Source organism: Manis javanica, chromosome 8 (genome assembly GCF_040802235.1).
Source record: "Manis javanica isolate MJ-LG chromosome 8, MJ_LKY, whole genome shotgun sequence".
Taxonomy (NCBI): domain Eukaryota; kingdom Metazoa; phylum Chordata; class Mammalia; order Pholidota; family Manidae; genus Manis; species Manis javanica.
Genome location: NC_133163.1, coordinates 48,837,194 through 48,852,551, shown reverse-complemented (window position 1 = coordinate 48,852,551; position 15,358 = coordinate 48,837,194). Strand labels below are relative to the sequence as shown.

Here is a 15,358-nt window from a genome sequence, read left to right as displayed (position 1 = left end):
GCCAGGTTTTTCACTGTTGGAGAAGGGAGTTAACAAATATGGAAAGGAAAAAAACCAGAATCTATTTTGTGGTGCTGGATTAGAATTGGATATACACATCTGCACAAAGGATGCTGTGCTCCTTTGGAAGGGCTCTGTCTTCTGTAGGGTACTCCAGAGAGCTTCTGGGCTTAAGACAACATCTGAAGTGGTGGTTAAGGTAGTGAGAAGTGGCTAGACTTGAGCTATATTTTAAAAAGAGTCTTTAGGATTTTCTGAGAGAGTGAATGTGAGAGACAGAGAGGAATCAGAAATGACACCAAGGTTTTAGCTTGAGTAGCTGGTTCACGGTGGGGCCTTATACTGAGGAGAATGCTGGGGAAAGAGCTGGTTTTGAGGAAGGAAAGGTGGATAAGTTGAGATCCTTATTGGGCATCCCAGGGAAGACTGAGGGTAGGCAGTTCTGGATTTAAAAGGAATGTCAGGCTGAAAATGCAAATTTGGGAAGCATAAGCATATTGATGGTATTTAGAGCCATAGAATTGAATGAAGCCTCTTAAAGAGTGAAGAAAGAAAAAGAAGAGAAGGTCAAAATCCTGAGGCCCTACAACATGTAGAGCTCAGGAAGCACAGGGGATCCAGCAAGAGGCGAGCTGAGCACAGAGTGATGACACCCAAGAGAACAAGACAGCGTCACCAAGGCCAACTGAAGGGAGCGTTCCAGGGGACTTCTGGATTAACATGGTGGATTGAAAAAAACACTCAATTCTGTTCTCTCCCCAAACCTGACTATAAACTACACTGAGAGATTTTTTTTTAAAGACAGAAACCCACATGGTCAAAGAGAACAGGAGATAATAGCCACATATTTTGGAATGGAAAGCAGGTGGGTGAATGCTAATTGACAACAGCTTTTAGAAAGCTGTAACCTAACCCAGGAGAAGGGGAAGTGGGAGACCAACCAATTTACCCCAAAGAATCCTCAGAAGCCTCAGGAACCAGCAGCCAAGAGCTCTATGTAAGTGGAAGAGAAGGAGCAGTGTGGAAAATCTGTCTGGGAAGCAATTAAACCCCTAGACCCTACCCTATTCTAGTCCAACAGGGAGCACTTTCCCCTGTCTTGTAGAAGGCTGGAGTTTTGTTTTCTGGAGAGGATAAAAGAGGGGATGTTTGATTCAGTTGCTATCATGGATACTGTTCCAAAAACAGGAGATTATGTGATTGTATACAGACTAACTGCTGAATGTTGAGACTCCCCACCCTCTTCCTCACTAGGTTCTGAAAAAACTGGTTGCCTGACTCCACTCTTCAAGGAACATACTGGAAGGTATTTTGGGGAGAAGCTCAAGAAGAAAGATTAAGATTCTGACACTGGGGATCCCATTTAGAAAATGGCCCAGCCAGATAACCCCACAGTGAAGCTCCGAACTTCCAGTAGTTCCCTAACCTTAACCAAGGGCATACACCAGAGGTTACATGACACTCCAGATAAGCCTCAAATAAGAAAGAGGTAAAAACAAACAGAAAAGCAACTTAAAGAAACAGAAACTCTGGAGAGTGAAGAGAGATTTAAAAAAGTTAGTAACCACAGAAAGAAAAGGAACCCTATTAGATCCATGAAGTAAGAACAGGACACTATGCCATCAATAGATGAATGGATAAAGAAGATGTGGTACATATACACACTGAAATATTATTCAGCTATAAAATAAAAGAAATCCTCCCATTTGTAACAACATGGATAGATCTAGAGGGCATTATGCTCAGTGAAATAAGCCTGGCAGAGAAATACCAAATGATTTCACTTATTTGTGGAGTATAAAAACAAAGCACAACAGAAGGAACAAAATAGCAGTAGACTCATAGACATACCGAGAAGGGACTAGTGGTTACTAAAGGGGAGGGGTTGGGGAGGATGGGAAGGTAGGGGGAAGGGGACTAAAGGGCACAATAATTCAGTCACAATATAGGACAGTAGTACAGCATGTAGAATACAGTTAATGATTCTGTAACATTTTACTACGTTGATGGACAGTGACCACACTGAAGGGGGTGAGGACTTGATAATACGGGTCAATGTTGAACGACTGTGTTGTGTATTTGAAATCAACATAAGATTGTGTATCAATCATACTTTAATAAAAAAAAAAAAAGAACAGAATACTATAAGAAAACAAGAACACCAGTCAGAGTCCAACAACCAGATAACAGAAAGCCCAGAAAAAGAAAATAGAGAAAACAAAGCGTAGGAAATCAATAGCAAAACAGCTTGAAATTTTTTTCTCAGAAAGGGCCCACCCCCTGCCAGCATACTGCATGAAAAACAAGGCCCATGATTTTCATACCTCAGAATTCTGTGAACAAAGAGAGGATTCTGCATGCATCCAGAAATGAAAAAGAAACAGGACTCACAAATGAACAGAAGGTAGGAATGACAACAGACTTCTTAATGGCACTAAAAGAGGAGGCACTTTAAATCGCCTTCAAACATTTTAAGGAATATTATTTTCCACCAAAAACAAACATAGAAACCTATACCCAAACAAAATAATTAATCAAGCATGAGGAGAGAATAAAGACATTTTAAACATGTCAAGGCCAAGGTCTCAATCTCTCCGTCTTATTTATGCTCTCACACGCTCCTCAGGGAGCCTCCAGAGGATGCATTCTCCCCAGAAGGAGGGAACTGTAGACATGACATGAAACAGAGGGACACCTAATGAGAGGGAAGCAACAGGCATCTCCAGGACGGTGAGGGGAGATGACAAGATGATAGCTGTATTCCGGGCAGAGAAAGCGACCACTCCAGATTGGAAGAACATTACTCCAGAGCCAGGCATGTTGGGGGTTGTGATCACCATGCCCTCTGCCTTATACCCTATTAAATTAAGTATGAAAATATTTAACAAACAAAAGCTTTGGAAGAGGCTGGGTGACTGGCAAGACCCTTCGGGCTAAGGTAGATGTTCTTAAAGTGGTAGCTGTGCTGGCAAGGCTAAGAATTCACTCCACGTCACAGTATGTGTTTCCATCCTAGTGGTAAATGCTGGTCATGGCTGAGCTCTGGGACAGAGTTGGAACGGACTGAACAGGGAAAAGGGAAGGGACCCAGTTCTCTCTCACTCTTTACCGCCTTTAAGAGCCCTATTGGGATTCCAGCTCAAAGACAAGCTGTCCATTTAGAGGAATCATGCTTAAGCTCAACCTTAACCTGTAAGGGAAGGTATCTGAGCTTTTCTTCTGCGCCTGGTTTTTCTGCTACACCTAGAGATTAGGCAATTGAACTTTAGACAAACCATATCTCCAGTAAATTGTGCTCGGAAGGAGCTGGACAGGATCCAACCTGAAACTTGTACTGCCAGCCAGCTGGGCAGGTTTGGTGGAATTTGTACTCCTGAAGATGTCCGCTCCCCAGACCTGGGGGTCTAGGCAAGGTATGAGAAAACTGAGCAAGGACACTCCCTTTATTCTCTGTCCCAAAGCAGAAGGGGTAGTCAGGGTAGTCTTCATCCCAGGGTAGTCAGGGGTCCTCCCTGGGGTCTTCAGCTGCCTCTCTGAGAGCAATAGTATGTTCCTCTGGAGCCCACTGGCCTGTCGCTTGGCTCAGCAGAGGCACTCCTGAGTCCTCCACCAGCATGGCCTCCCAGCATTCTTCCTGTCTGCTTTGGGGATTTGCTTTGCCAGGAACATAAAGGGTTCACAACTGATTGACTCCAAGGAGGGTTGAGATTTGGGGGAGGGGCATCACTAGAAATGTCTGTAGTCTAGATTTGTGTGTAACTGTACCATCTTTTTAATTGGAGATGGGTGTGCTTGGCCAAAATAAGCAAGTAAACTCAGAAATAGGAAGACAGGAGGTCCAGGAAGTAATGAATCCAACCTTAGAGAAATGCAGAGGGAATTCTAAGGAAGAGAGCAAAGGGAAGTCCCAGGAAGACAGGTGGACAACAGGCTTTGAGTATAAGATAGACGGATGGCAGATGGGGGTCTAAAAGCAAGATGTCATCAAGAGAGAAATGGAACTAATGGATTACCTGACGTGATGATCCTGTGAAAAAAGTATACTGAGAGGCTATTAAAAAGAGTGGGCAAAGTTACAATAGAGTTAAAGATTATCAAGCACATTTAAAAAGTAAGGCTATGGGATAAATGTAAGTTTTCACCCAGCATTTCCTACCTGGACTTAGCCTATTTCCATAGCAATGGGCCATCGTAGGGCTGCTACCACAGGCATTCTCTCCTCCCCGCCACTTCGTGGTAGATAATTGGTCTGGTGCCCATCAGTCACCAGGGGCCCACCCATGGAGTTCCTTCCAGAAGGGGCAGGTGGGGCAAGTGAGCAGCGCACCTCAGCCACAGGCCCTGACAGGGAGCTGTCTTGCGGAGCCAAGTTTGAGGGGGCAGAAAGCACTCAGAGAAAGACAAGCTGTGAGCAATAAAACCTTTCCTCCCCCACCTGGCCTTTCCTTGTCTTCTTTTGGTTTCATCAGATTTATATGGAACTTACCCCAGGCAGGGAACCCCCTTACTCCTGGAGCAACAAAGGCAAATTTAATTTGTGGAAAAGCTACAAAAAGAAACCCTAGTCTGGTAAAATACTCACCTATCAGTACTATTCACATAGGCATAATAATGGGAACAGTGAATACTGATTTAATAAAATTTTAACATAACTATTTTGGGAGATTAGAAAGGAAAAAAAGAAGGGACAATGGTTTAAGGCAGCAAAATCCTCACCTATTATAAAAGAAAGTCTATAGATAATGTCTAAAACTGGTAAAACAAGAAACAGCAGTATATCACTCTTTTGATACTATATTACATCCTGTGCTTGGTTTGCTGATAACTTTGCTGCGTTCATGAGGGATGTTCATCTGTCGTCTTCTTTTCCTGAAATGTCCTTGTCTAGTTTTGGTAACAGGGCATAGAGGCCTCATAAAATTATTTGAGAAATGTTTCCTCCTCCTGTATTTTCTGAAAGAGTTTGTATAGGATTGTTATCATTTCTTCCTGATATGTCTGATGGAGTTCATTCATCAAATATTTTAACAATAGAACCCAAGGTAGCATAACTATAAAAATATATAAATCCACCTCACTGGTGGTAAGGTAAATTTATTCAGTTTGACAAATCCTGACTCAACAACCTCATTTTGAGATTATTTCTCAAATGAGAAACCTCATATATATGATTATTATCTCATATATGTGTGTATAAATAATATAAATATAAAACAGTGCCATGTTGTATGGCAAACTGGTGGAAAATAGGGCTGTGCAGAAGAGAGAGGTATTGTATCCCATGCTAGGACCATGTCAGTAAGCTTTGGGGAACTCTAAAGGATTTTATGTAGGAGGAATGGCATGATCCACTTGGTATTTTAGAAATCTGTACTAAGAAATATAATAAGTGATCACAGGACATTCTTAGGGTAAACCTAAGGTGTAAATCTAAGAAGGACCCACCCTAGCCCCAGGTAGGGAAAGCACAGCCTTAACACACTATTCTTCACTGATACTGTCTAACAGATCAAATATGCAACTAAAGGAGAACTGCAGTCTTCTGACATCTAGGGAACTGGATCATCAATTCAGAGTTAGAGAGCTGGAAGTCCCTTAAATGTCACCTAGTATCATACTCTCATTTTCACAAATGTCCTCACACCTGTGAGCAACTTGCTGGCAGTCACACAGATGATGCTGACTCACTTTTACTGGGAATGCTTAAATGTTTTATTTTATAGTATGAGATCACTAAATTGAAAAAAAAGGTTTCCTATGAATTTCAAAATCTTTGGTTGACACAATTTAATGACACTTACTCCTTAATGATAATAAACAAAAGTTTGGAAATGAAGTTACTTGTACATAACCACACACGTATCTACTGGTCTTTCCCTTCTCTAACCTACCTCTGTACTGAAGCATTTTCTATTTCCTGGAACATACATATTTTGGCCAGTAGAGTTTAAAATAATCTGCTTTCAAAACTCTAATCATTTCCCATGTCCTTTTTTCTTTCTGTTCAAACTATATGCCAAAAAATAACTAACTCCCAGTTATTTTCAACCCCCCATGTGTTCAACCCATAATCATTGTTTCCAGGTGACTCAATCTAACATGATTAGTCAAACTCCTGGCAACATCTCCCTAGCACCATGAGGAACTTATACTAGTAAGTTTAATTGAAGTGTCACTTGCAAGCTGTCAAAAGAGCAAATATCAACATACCAATTCTTTTGTTCCTTGAACACATTTCTCTGCCTCAATGACTTTCTGAATGGAGGTGTCTGTTCTCTTGGCTCTCTGGCTGTGTAAACTGGCATGAAAACCTATGCATGGTCACCAACAGACCACGAGCAACTTTAATCTCATTTGCCTGAAGGTTATGGCAGACCATACATAATTACCAAGATGTGGCAGAGCATGGTCTTGGCCAACCCTTGAATAAAAAGAGCCTCAGCCTCCAGCCACCAGAGTGAAAGGGAGCCAGGATGAGACACCATTCCACCACTCTGAGCTGCAAGGCACTGTGCACTGTCCCTAGTCAATGTTGGGCTCCCCTAAACAGAATAAAAGGAGACAATGGGTTCCTTGCTCGCTTCTTAAAATCTCACCTTTCAACTTAAAGGCCACCTCCTCTAGGAAGTCTGCTTTGACTGACCCATTTTGAATCTTATCTCTCAGGGCTTTCAAATCATTCTACTCTCTCCTTCTGGACAGTGACTGGCTCCAGAGATAATTGCATCACTGAAGTTGAGCCAATTTAATTTCTCCTGCTATCAACAGATATGATAGATACATTCCAAAGATGATAAACAGGACTTTATATGCAGATGATACCTTCTTCTAGAACTTTCTTTCTTCTAGAATGGCTACATAGGTTGATAAAAGCCTGTGGCATGCTTCCTATTTCATATTTTTCCCTTCCTAATTCTTTCTGTTCCATGCCACACACATACCCTCCAAAATCCACCTTATAAAGGATATGCAACCTTGAGGCATGATGAAGCCAACACAGTGAAGAGTTGTAAGTAAGGAGGAGGGGGCAGGGGGGAAGCCACCACCTCTGCCACTCTGCCTGAAGTCACCCAGCTGAGGAATGGGTGTTCTGCTCACCCTGGCAAGGTGCCACCTCAACCAGAGGAGAGAACCCCCTGCTTTTCAAACAGAGGCCCTGTCTGCTCACCAATCCTTCTTTTAATGCACATGCTAGAACCAGATATGTGACAAGATCAGCAGAGCCCCCAGAATCACCCCCATCCCTCCCAGTTTACAGCCATCCCACATTCCTTTTCCACCTATGCTTGCTTGCTTCAGTTGTGCTTTGTCACTTGCAACTAAAGAAGTCCTGACTAATACCAGACTGCTTCAGATGAAACACCACGTTGGCTTTAGCCTTAAGCTTCCTATTTACCATCATCTTTGGACTCTCCATTTCAATCTGCAAGCCTATAGACTTCCCTAGTCAGACACAGAATAATATTCTTCCTTTTCTTTGCATAGATAGCGTAACAAAGAAATCAAGTTCAAGCTGATAATGCTGTTGCCTTCTCCCCGAGAATGAGTAGTCATAATCCCTTTCCTCACGTTCTTGGTAACTGCTCCACTGCCAACCCCAGCCGCAGAGGTGCTGTCCAAACACTCGCTGTCTTGCCTAATCTGAAGAAGGGTCATTGCTGATTCTTCCTCCCAAATTCTGGTGAGTTGTTGTGTTTTGTTTGTAAGAGATGGACCACTCACCCTCTCTGGTATCTGTCCAGCTCATGGAGGACCGTGTGGGCACAGTACTCGAACACCAGGTGAAGCCTCCGCTTTCTCCTGAAGACTTCAATAAGGTTGACAAGGTTGGGGTGCTTGAGTTGCTGGAAACAAAAAAAGCAAAGGTGCTGAAGTGGGCTGTGAACCCAGCTTTCTCTGATTTGATACAATAAAAAGAAAGCTGTTCATCCTCTAAGATGGTTCTGGCCTTGGACTGAAGGAGGCTGTACACAGTATTATCTTACTTGTCTTTATAAGCTGTTTGTTAGCAGCTTGTAAGTGCAAAGTGATTATAACCCAGCTGGTCAGTGAAGACAAAGAGAGATTTGAGGAGGCTGGAAAAGAAAGGACAGTGACAAAGAGGTGGTGAGTTTTAGCTAATACAAACCCATTTTTTAAGGTTCAGATCAAATGTCCCCTCCTAAAGAGGTTGCTCCTGATGTCCCCTGACTGGTTCAGTGTCCCTGTATGTCTTGTCACCCCCCCTGAAGTATATCTCCTTTGGAATCCTTCAGAAATGCTATATGATTGTTCAATCAATTATTTAATTTCTCCTGCTATCAATAGATATGATAGATACATTCCAAGACAATAAGAACCATGACATCAGGGTCTGTGTCCTCCTTTACTCAAAATGATGTTACCATACCCCGAGCACGGGGCCTTGCACATAATAGGCATTCAATAATGATTTGTCAATGAAAGAGCAAACATGTTTCCTAGTCTGATAGTACATTGTAAAACAGAAAAATAAGGAAGACTAGAATCAGACGTGTCTGAAGGTGTGTATCCAGAAAAAAAGGGCAGGCATAAATGCTGGTGTTGGCAGAGATAAACCTCATACTTAGCTTTCTGGTCCCTTCTGTCCATAATCCTACCAGAAACACTACAACTAAGCAAACTAATCACTGTGAAGAGAGCAAAGTGGTTAACTTTCTTCAGGCTGCGAAGGCCTCCAGGCACGCGGTGTGAGGGAGAAAGAGAGGAAGCATGACGCTTCTTAAAACCAAGTCTCAGAGCTGAAGTGACACTGCTTCTGCCTCATCCTCGGGGTCAGAGCAAGTCCCAAGACCCACCCTGATTTAGCGTGGAAGAAGCCCAGGATGAAATAAGAACCACAGGAGAGAGGCCCCCAGTCGACCCCCCACCTAAATTCAGCTGCATGAGTGGACCCAGGCGACACCAGCCATGGGAACATTCAGCCAGGCCACAGAATTGTGAGAAAGGGGAAATTCCTGTTTTCAGCTACCAAATTTTGGGGAGGTTGGTCATGTATCAATAGATAACCCTAGAACCACTGGGAGAGCTTTTAAAAACTACAAATACCTGGCCTATCCCCAGAGATCCTGAATTGGTCTTCGGTGGTGGGGAGCACAGGGGTTGGGGAGGGCAGGCATGTGGTTTTTCCCAAAATTCGCCAAGTGACTGAATATAGAGCCAGAAGAATCATCACAGGCTGGTGGATACTTCATAAATGATAAAAGGCGGAAGGAGGGAAACTGAAGTCCTTGACTGCCCTCAAGTCCTTGAACTTCATGCTACAGCACATTGTATGGACAGCGAGACGAGAAGCAGCCAGCAAGAATACTAAAGAAGACAGTTCGCATTTTCTTTGTAAAATTCCTCTGTATCCTCAAGGTATGAAATTCCTCCTCCAGACATTACACTTGATTAAACAAACATAAAATAGCCAAAATATTGTAAAGCCCATTATGTGACTACGTTTGGGCACTCCAAGCTATAAAACACCACATACATGTTATTGTACCTGGAAACTTTTAGCCTGAGCTAACATTTTCCAGGCATAGCAGGACAGAACTCACTACTGTCTTACACTAAAGCACTGCATTGGCTCAGTGCCTCAAATGGAAACCCAGAAATTCAGTTCAAAGGGGCTAAAAAGCAGCATTCTGACAGACTTAGTGGAAAGCAGAGGTTTTCTTTCAGACTCTGTGTAGGTCCGGGGAAAGGAAATCCCAGGGCAAAATACCCCTAAAAACTAAAATCAGTCAAAGGGAGAAATAAAGTTTAAAACTTGTTTATTGCTCACAAACTGCAGTCTCAGGCCGTCTTTCTTCTCTGCTTACCCACACTCTGAAAAATCATTGTTCATGGGCCCAGACTTTGAATCTTAAGAGTCTTTCAATTTTCCATGTCCCTTATATAATCCTCACTTACATCTGTAACTCTGGAGGGAAAATATTTTCCCAGCCTGGGGCCAAATTCCTTTGAAACCAGAATTAAAGGGAGAAATAAAGTGGGAAAAACCCATTTATTGCTTACAAGCAGTCGTCCACTTCTGCTCACCTGTGTCTCTTACAACCCTACTGCAAAAAGTGGCCCCACCCAACCTCTCTGGTTCAGATATGCTCTCCCTCCCCCTTGTAATTACCTATTGATATGGAGACGGACTACTTCTCTATACCTTTGGGAAATACCTATTGGTATGGAGATGTACTAAGGCCAGGCAAGAGATTCCGGAAATATTGCAATTTTACCCATAACATCTCTAGCCAACTTTTTTCACAAAAATACAAATATATCAGTTCTACCAAAACAAATACCTGGACCTTCTCTGGATGCCAAGTCTGGTGCCTTCAACTTGTCATGCACACACCTGCAGGGCACCACTACCTCAGAATAAAACCCAGAGGTCCTCTCAGTTTGAACTCTGCTTCTCTCCAGCCTCTTAGAACTCCCCCAAGACAAGCTGGATTTCTCTCCCTTCCTTGGAGGTTGGCACTCCTGCTCATCTCAGGACCTATCCGCCTGGTTCTCCTGAAGCGCTCCCACCCTGTAGATGTTGCTTTCTCTGTCTGGCCTCTCCTGCCCCACTGACACATGTGGTAGGAACTGAAAGAGCTATAATGCTGAGGTACAAGTGTGGGCCCCTGGGGCAGGTTAGGGGCACTTTCACAGTCTGGGTGGGACTGTCAATATTCTACTCTACCCATCTTCCTGTTACTACACACCTTTTGAAAACCTAGATTCTGACAGCTATAAGATATTCTTTTCAAATAACATGTAGATTCTTAACACATTTTGGGCTACTTATAAACAAAGTTTTGATGAACAACTTGCTGGCTGGTTAACCTTAACTTTGAAACTTAACTTCTCAAGGCCTCAGTTTTCCATCTGGGAGGGTAAGAAGCTCAGACTGCTATGACAATTGGCAATTAGGGCACAGACAGTGGTGTCAGGAACAGAGTAACCTCTCCATGAAGGTTAACTGTTAATATTATTATTTGGGGTTATACTTATTTTTATTTAGGATGATTTTCTCTATTGTTTTTATTCAACAATTACTTCTTTATCTTAATGTGCATAGTCCTAAGGATACACAGACAAATTAAGCAAGTCCTGCTCTACTCCCATAGAGCTTACAGTCTAAGGGGGCAGACAGATGTTGAAAAGTAAGTATAGATACAGTAAAGGTTACAGCAAGGGCCTCCCATGTACAGGAGATTTGGCTGCTTCAGAGAAACCATCCCCAAGGAAGTGGCCTCGAGCTGAGGCCTGGAGAGTGAGAGGGATCTGCCCAGACCAAGGGCAGGGGTGGCAGTGGAGGGATCGGGGCTTTCCAGGCAGAGTGACTGGCCCTGTGCCAGGAGGAAGCCCAGGCCACTTAAGGAACTGAAAGAGTGTGTCTTGAGGGTCAAGGGCATGGAACAGGGGTCAGTAAGGTGAGTCCTGCAGGACCTTGCAGGCCACGATAAGAAATTTACACTTTATCCTAAGTACAGTGGGAAGCTACTAGAAGAATATGATATGATACCATTAGGGTTTTTAAAAGCTCACTATTGCAGCAGCATCCAGAATGGGTTGGAGGAGGCAATATGGGGAGAGAAGACCAGTGAAGGGCCTGTTAAGATGATGGCGGCTTGGACCAGGGCAGAGACAGGGAGATGGCGAGAAAGGCAGAGTGTGGAGACATATTTAGTTACTAGAAAAGTCAGGCTGTGGGGATGGACTGGAGGTGAGGGGTGAGGGAGAGGGAGGTGTTAAGAATGACCAAAGGTTTGTACAATGGGGCAGACGGGGGTGCCGTCCCTGGGTGGAGGAGCAGGTCTGGGAGGGAAACTGCTGTTTTTGGCATGTTGGCTTGGCAGGGCCTCTGAGATATCAAAGTGACCTGTCAGGCTGGCAAGAATTTGAACTGAAGATGAAAACTGAGGCGTCAGCATGAGTGTAGGTGAAGCTGTGGAGTGATGTGATTGCCCAGAAGAGCAAGTGAGAAGGGAAGAGTCCCAAGGAACCCCAGCACCCGGAAGTGTGGTGGATGAGGACACAGAGGAGAAAGGGGAGAAGGTCCCCCAAGATAAGTGAGAAGACAGCAGAGCATGACACCGTGGCACACCATGGACCGAGGAAGTGGGCCAGGGGGCCAGGTGCTGCTGATGGGCCAAGTGAACAAAGACCTGAGTCCCTGGTGGACTTCCCCAGGTGGGGCTCATGTGACCTTGCCAGATACAGTGTCAGTGCCCTTGCGAGACCAGGAGCCAGATGGTGTGGATTTGGCATTTCAAACCACTTTACTCCTCTCTCTCTGCTAACTCCCATGACCTCCAGGCCAGAACGCAGAGGGACTCCTCTGGCCCCAAACCTAGTTTGCATTTGATAGCCTGGAGGTTTCTATCAGAGCCCAATATTGTGAATGTCCGCATTCGCAAGGGTTTGGATGTTCCTACTTTAACACGGAATGGGCTTCACAGAGGAATCAGATGAGAGGAACCAAGCAACATGCTGGATAGACTATCCACAGGCTTACTCAACATGCTTGTTATGCAAATAAGTAATCTTAATAAAACAAACTGAATTACCATATACATTACAAAGATGTGGTTCAGGGTTTATTTCATTACAATTCCCTCCTGTTTGTGTGTATGTGAAGCCAAAGCCTCATGCCTGGTCTTACTCCTCAGCATTACGATCAGTGCTGGTCAAACCTTGAGGATCTCAATGGTTCTTACCAGACCAGTGACCCTCCTTCGGGTATGCTGTATAGAGAAGCCTGGGTCTGCTCAGACTTAAATTCAGTTTTTTGTGTATAAAGTTTCTGCCTTTGCTGCTGCTATTCTATTTTGGTCTCCCCTTTATTTTCTCTCTGTATTTTGAATACTGACATTTCATATTATGCTGCCAAGTGAAGACTATCTCTGACTTTAAAAAAAGGGCTCCATTTCTATCAGCTGAATTTAACCTGAGCTCTGCTTGGTTTCCCCTGCAGAGCTGAGAACGCTACAGATCCTTCATGAGCAGCACCTCCATCTCGTCCTTGGCCCTGTCTCTGCTGACTGCCACTGTGATAAGCTTGGGCTTCTACATCCTCTAAGGTCAAATGTTCGGCCTGACTAGCCTACAGCATTTTGAAGAATTTTGTACTAGCTGCCAGCATTGTAGCTTTTTAACCCTGGCTTTTAAACCCTGGCTACCAGGATTCTTTTGAAAACTTTGGGGACTGGTCATACTAGGCTTGCAGTCTCTGTGGTATCAATGAGCTGGGGCTGAAAAGCAGCTGTTCACTTTAGATAAGGCCTGTATGCTTTAGTTCATCACAGTCCCTACCAGTCTCTGACACAAGTGAAAGCTGTCCTCTACCATCACTCTTACATTATTTATTTTCTTACGTTTAAGTTAAAAGTGATATTTAAAGTATCCATGTTTTTATCAAAAGTGGGGAAATGACTGGAATAGAGATGAAGAAGACAAATAAGAAAACACGTATTTATTTGTGAAAGTGAGTCTTTTCTCCCGTAAATGCCTGGGCCCTGTTGGCACTGGGTTTGTGACCTCTACCCAAGGAAGACCTCACAGGTCCATGTTTCTGGATCTACCAGAGTACAAACCGTTATATCTGTGGTCTCTCTTATCCTTCAAGAGTCAAGGATTCTCTGGTCTATGTTCTTTGTGGGGAGAGTAGGAGGATATTTATCCTGTCTGTGTTTTAGAGAAACAACAGACTTTTTTCTCAGTGATCATATGCTGTTTTCCTTTCAAAAACATTCCTTTTCTCACACAACTGTGGTAAATAACAAAAGATCAGAGATTAAAGTTTAGAGAATGAGACCTGTCTTAATGAAATGGTATTTTATAAGCCTTTACAATTTTTGAGCTTGACTCTAGGTCTTGGTTACACACACACACCTTTGCAGGAATCTTTTATCAGTTAACATTAATCCAGAAAGAAGAAAAGCGATGCCTCCCTCCTTTCTCAGGGGCTTGAGATTCCTCAGGGTTTAGAGCTTGTCTGAACTAAGAAGCAGAAAGAGAAGAAGAGAGAACCTTGATTCATATTTCCTCTCAATCTTTCTTTTCATCAGCATGAATGCTCTCAATTAAATCATGCAACTCATTGTAAGAATTAATGGCAGCAGTACCTACTTCTGCTTTTGATTCAGAAAGAAAGCTCTAAAGTTTACCTTTACTCCACCTAAGGAGTTTGGAAATGCAGATATGGTCCTGATAAAATGCCACTGAAAAACTCATATCATGAAAAGGTCAGTTCTTCTAAAAATAATATGTAGATGTAATATAATTAAAATCAGAAGCCAAAAAGGATTTCTTTTGAACTATATAAAATGGTTTTTAAGTTCATATAGAACTATAACTGTTTTAAAACCACCAAGGAAAAAACAGGTTAGGGCAACCTGCTTTATCAGACAGCAAAATTTTTGATAAACTGCCTAAAATCGCCATCAGCATTAGAAGGTGGGGGCAGCAGGCTATTAACAAAGACATGAACAAACAGAAACCCATAGAGTTTAGAATCAGGTCCAAGTATTTAAGGGAAATTAACACATAACCAAGGTAGTACTGCAATATATATATTTTTAAGGCTTTATTTAATAATCCTTCTGGGAAAATTAGCTACCCATTAGGAAAATTATCTCTCACCACCCCACATACAAAGATAAATTTCAGATATATTAAAATTTTTAATATTAGATACTATAAATATTTAAAATAACTTTAGGAGAACCTGTGTATTATCTTAGGATGGGAGAAAGCATCCTAAAAAACAGCACAAGAGATCCAGAAGAAAAAAGACCAGTTTGTAAGTTTGGCTACATAAAAATAAAATAATGTTTGGAAGATGATGAAAATTACAGAGATGAATGCTGGTGATGGTTACACACCAATGGGAATGCACTTAATGTCACTGAACCATACACTTATGAATGTTTAAAATGTAAGTTTTATGTTATATATATTTTACCATAATAAAATATTAATAAAATAATGTTGGTTTGTTTAAAAAAATGCAACAAAACCACTACAAACAATATCAAAAGACAAATAATTGCAGGGAAATATTTGTTAAAGTTATGACAAATAAAGGGTTATAGCCCTAATATTACAAAGAAGCTTTATGTGTTATGAAGAAAAAGACAATCCAGTAGAAAAATGGGCAAAAGATAAAATCAGAAGAATAAATATAAGTGATGGAGAGACATGTGAAGATAACTCAATCTCAAAAGCAATAAGAGAAAGGCCCATTAAAGCAAAAACATGATCAGAGTTTTTTTCCTAACAGGCAAAAGCTTTATTTATAATTGCCAAAAATCAGAAGCTCACAAATTGCTTTGCTATAGGTAAATGGATACACTAAGTGTGCTAC

General features: G+C 42.4%; 1 protein-coding gene across 3 annotated transcripts in view; it reads right to left on the bottom strand.

Moving 5' to 3' along the window:
• Positions 1-15,358, bottom strand: part of CDKL1 (cyclin dependent kinase like 1) — a 49,772-nt gene that overhangs the window by 13,036 nt on the left and 21,378 nt on the right. For all 3 annotated transcript variants that reach the window (XM_037015965.2, XM_017667179.3, XM_017667186.3), the window contains one exon: positions 7,723-7,844. In XM_037015965.2, the coding sequence (XP_036871860.2) occupies positions 7,723-7,844 (122 nt within the window). The remainder of the gene's footprint in view (positions 1-7,722; positions 7,845-15,358) is intronic.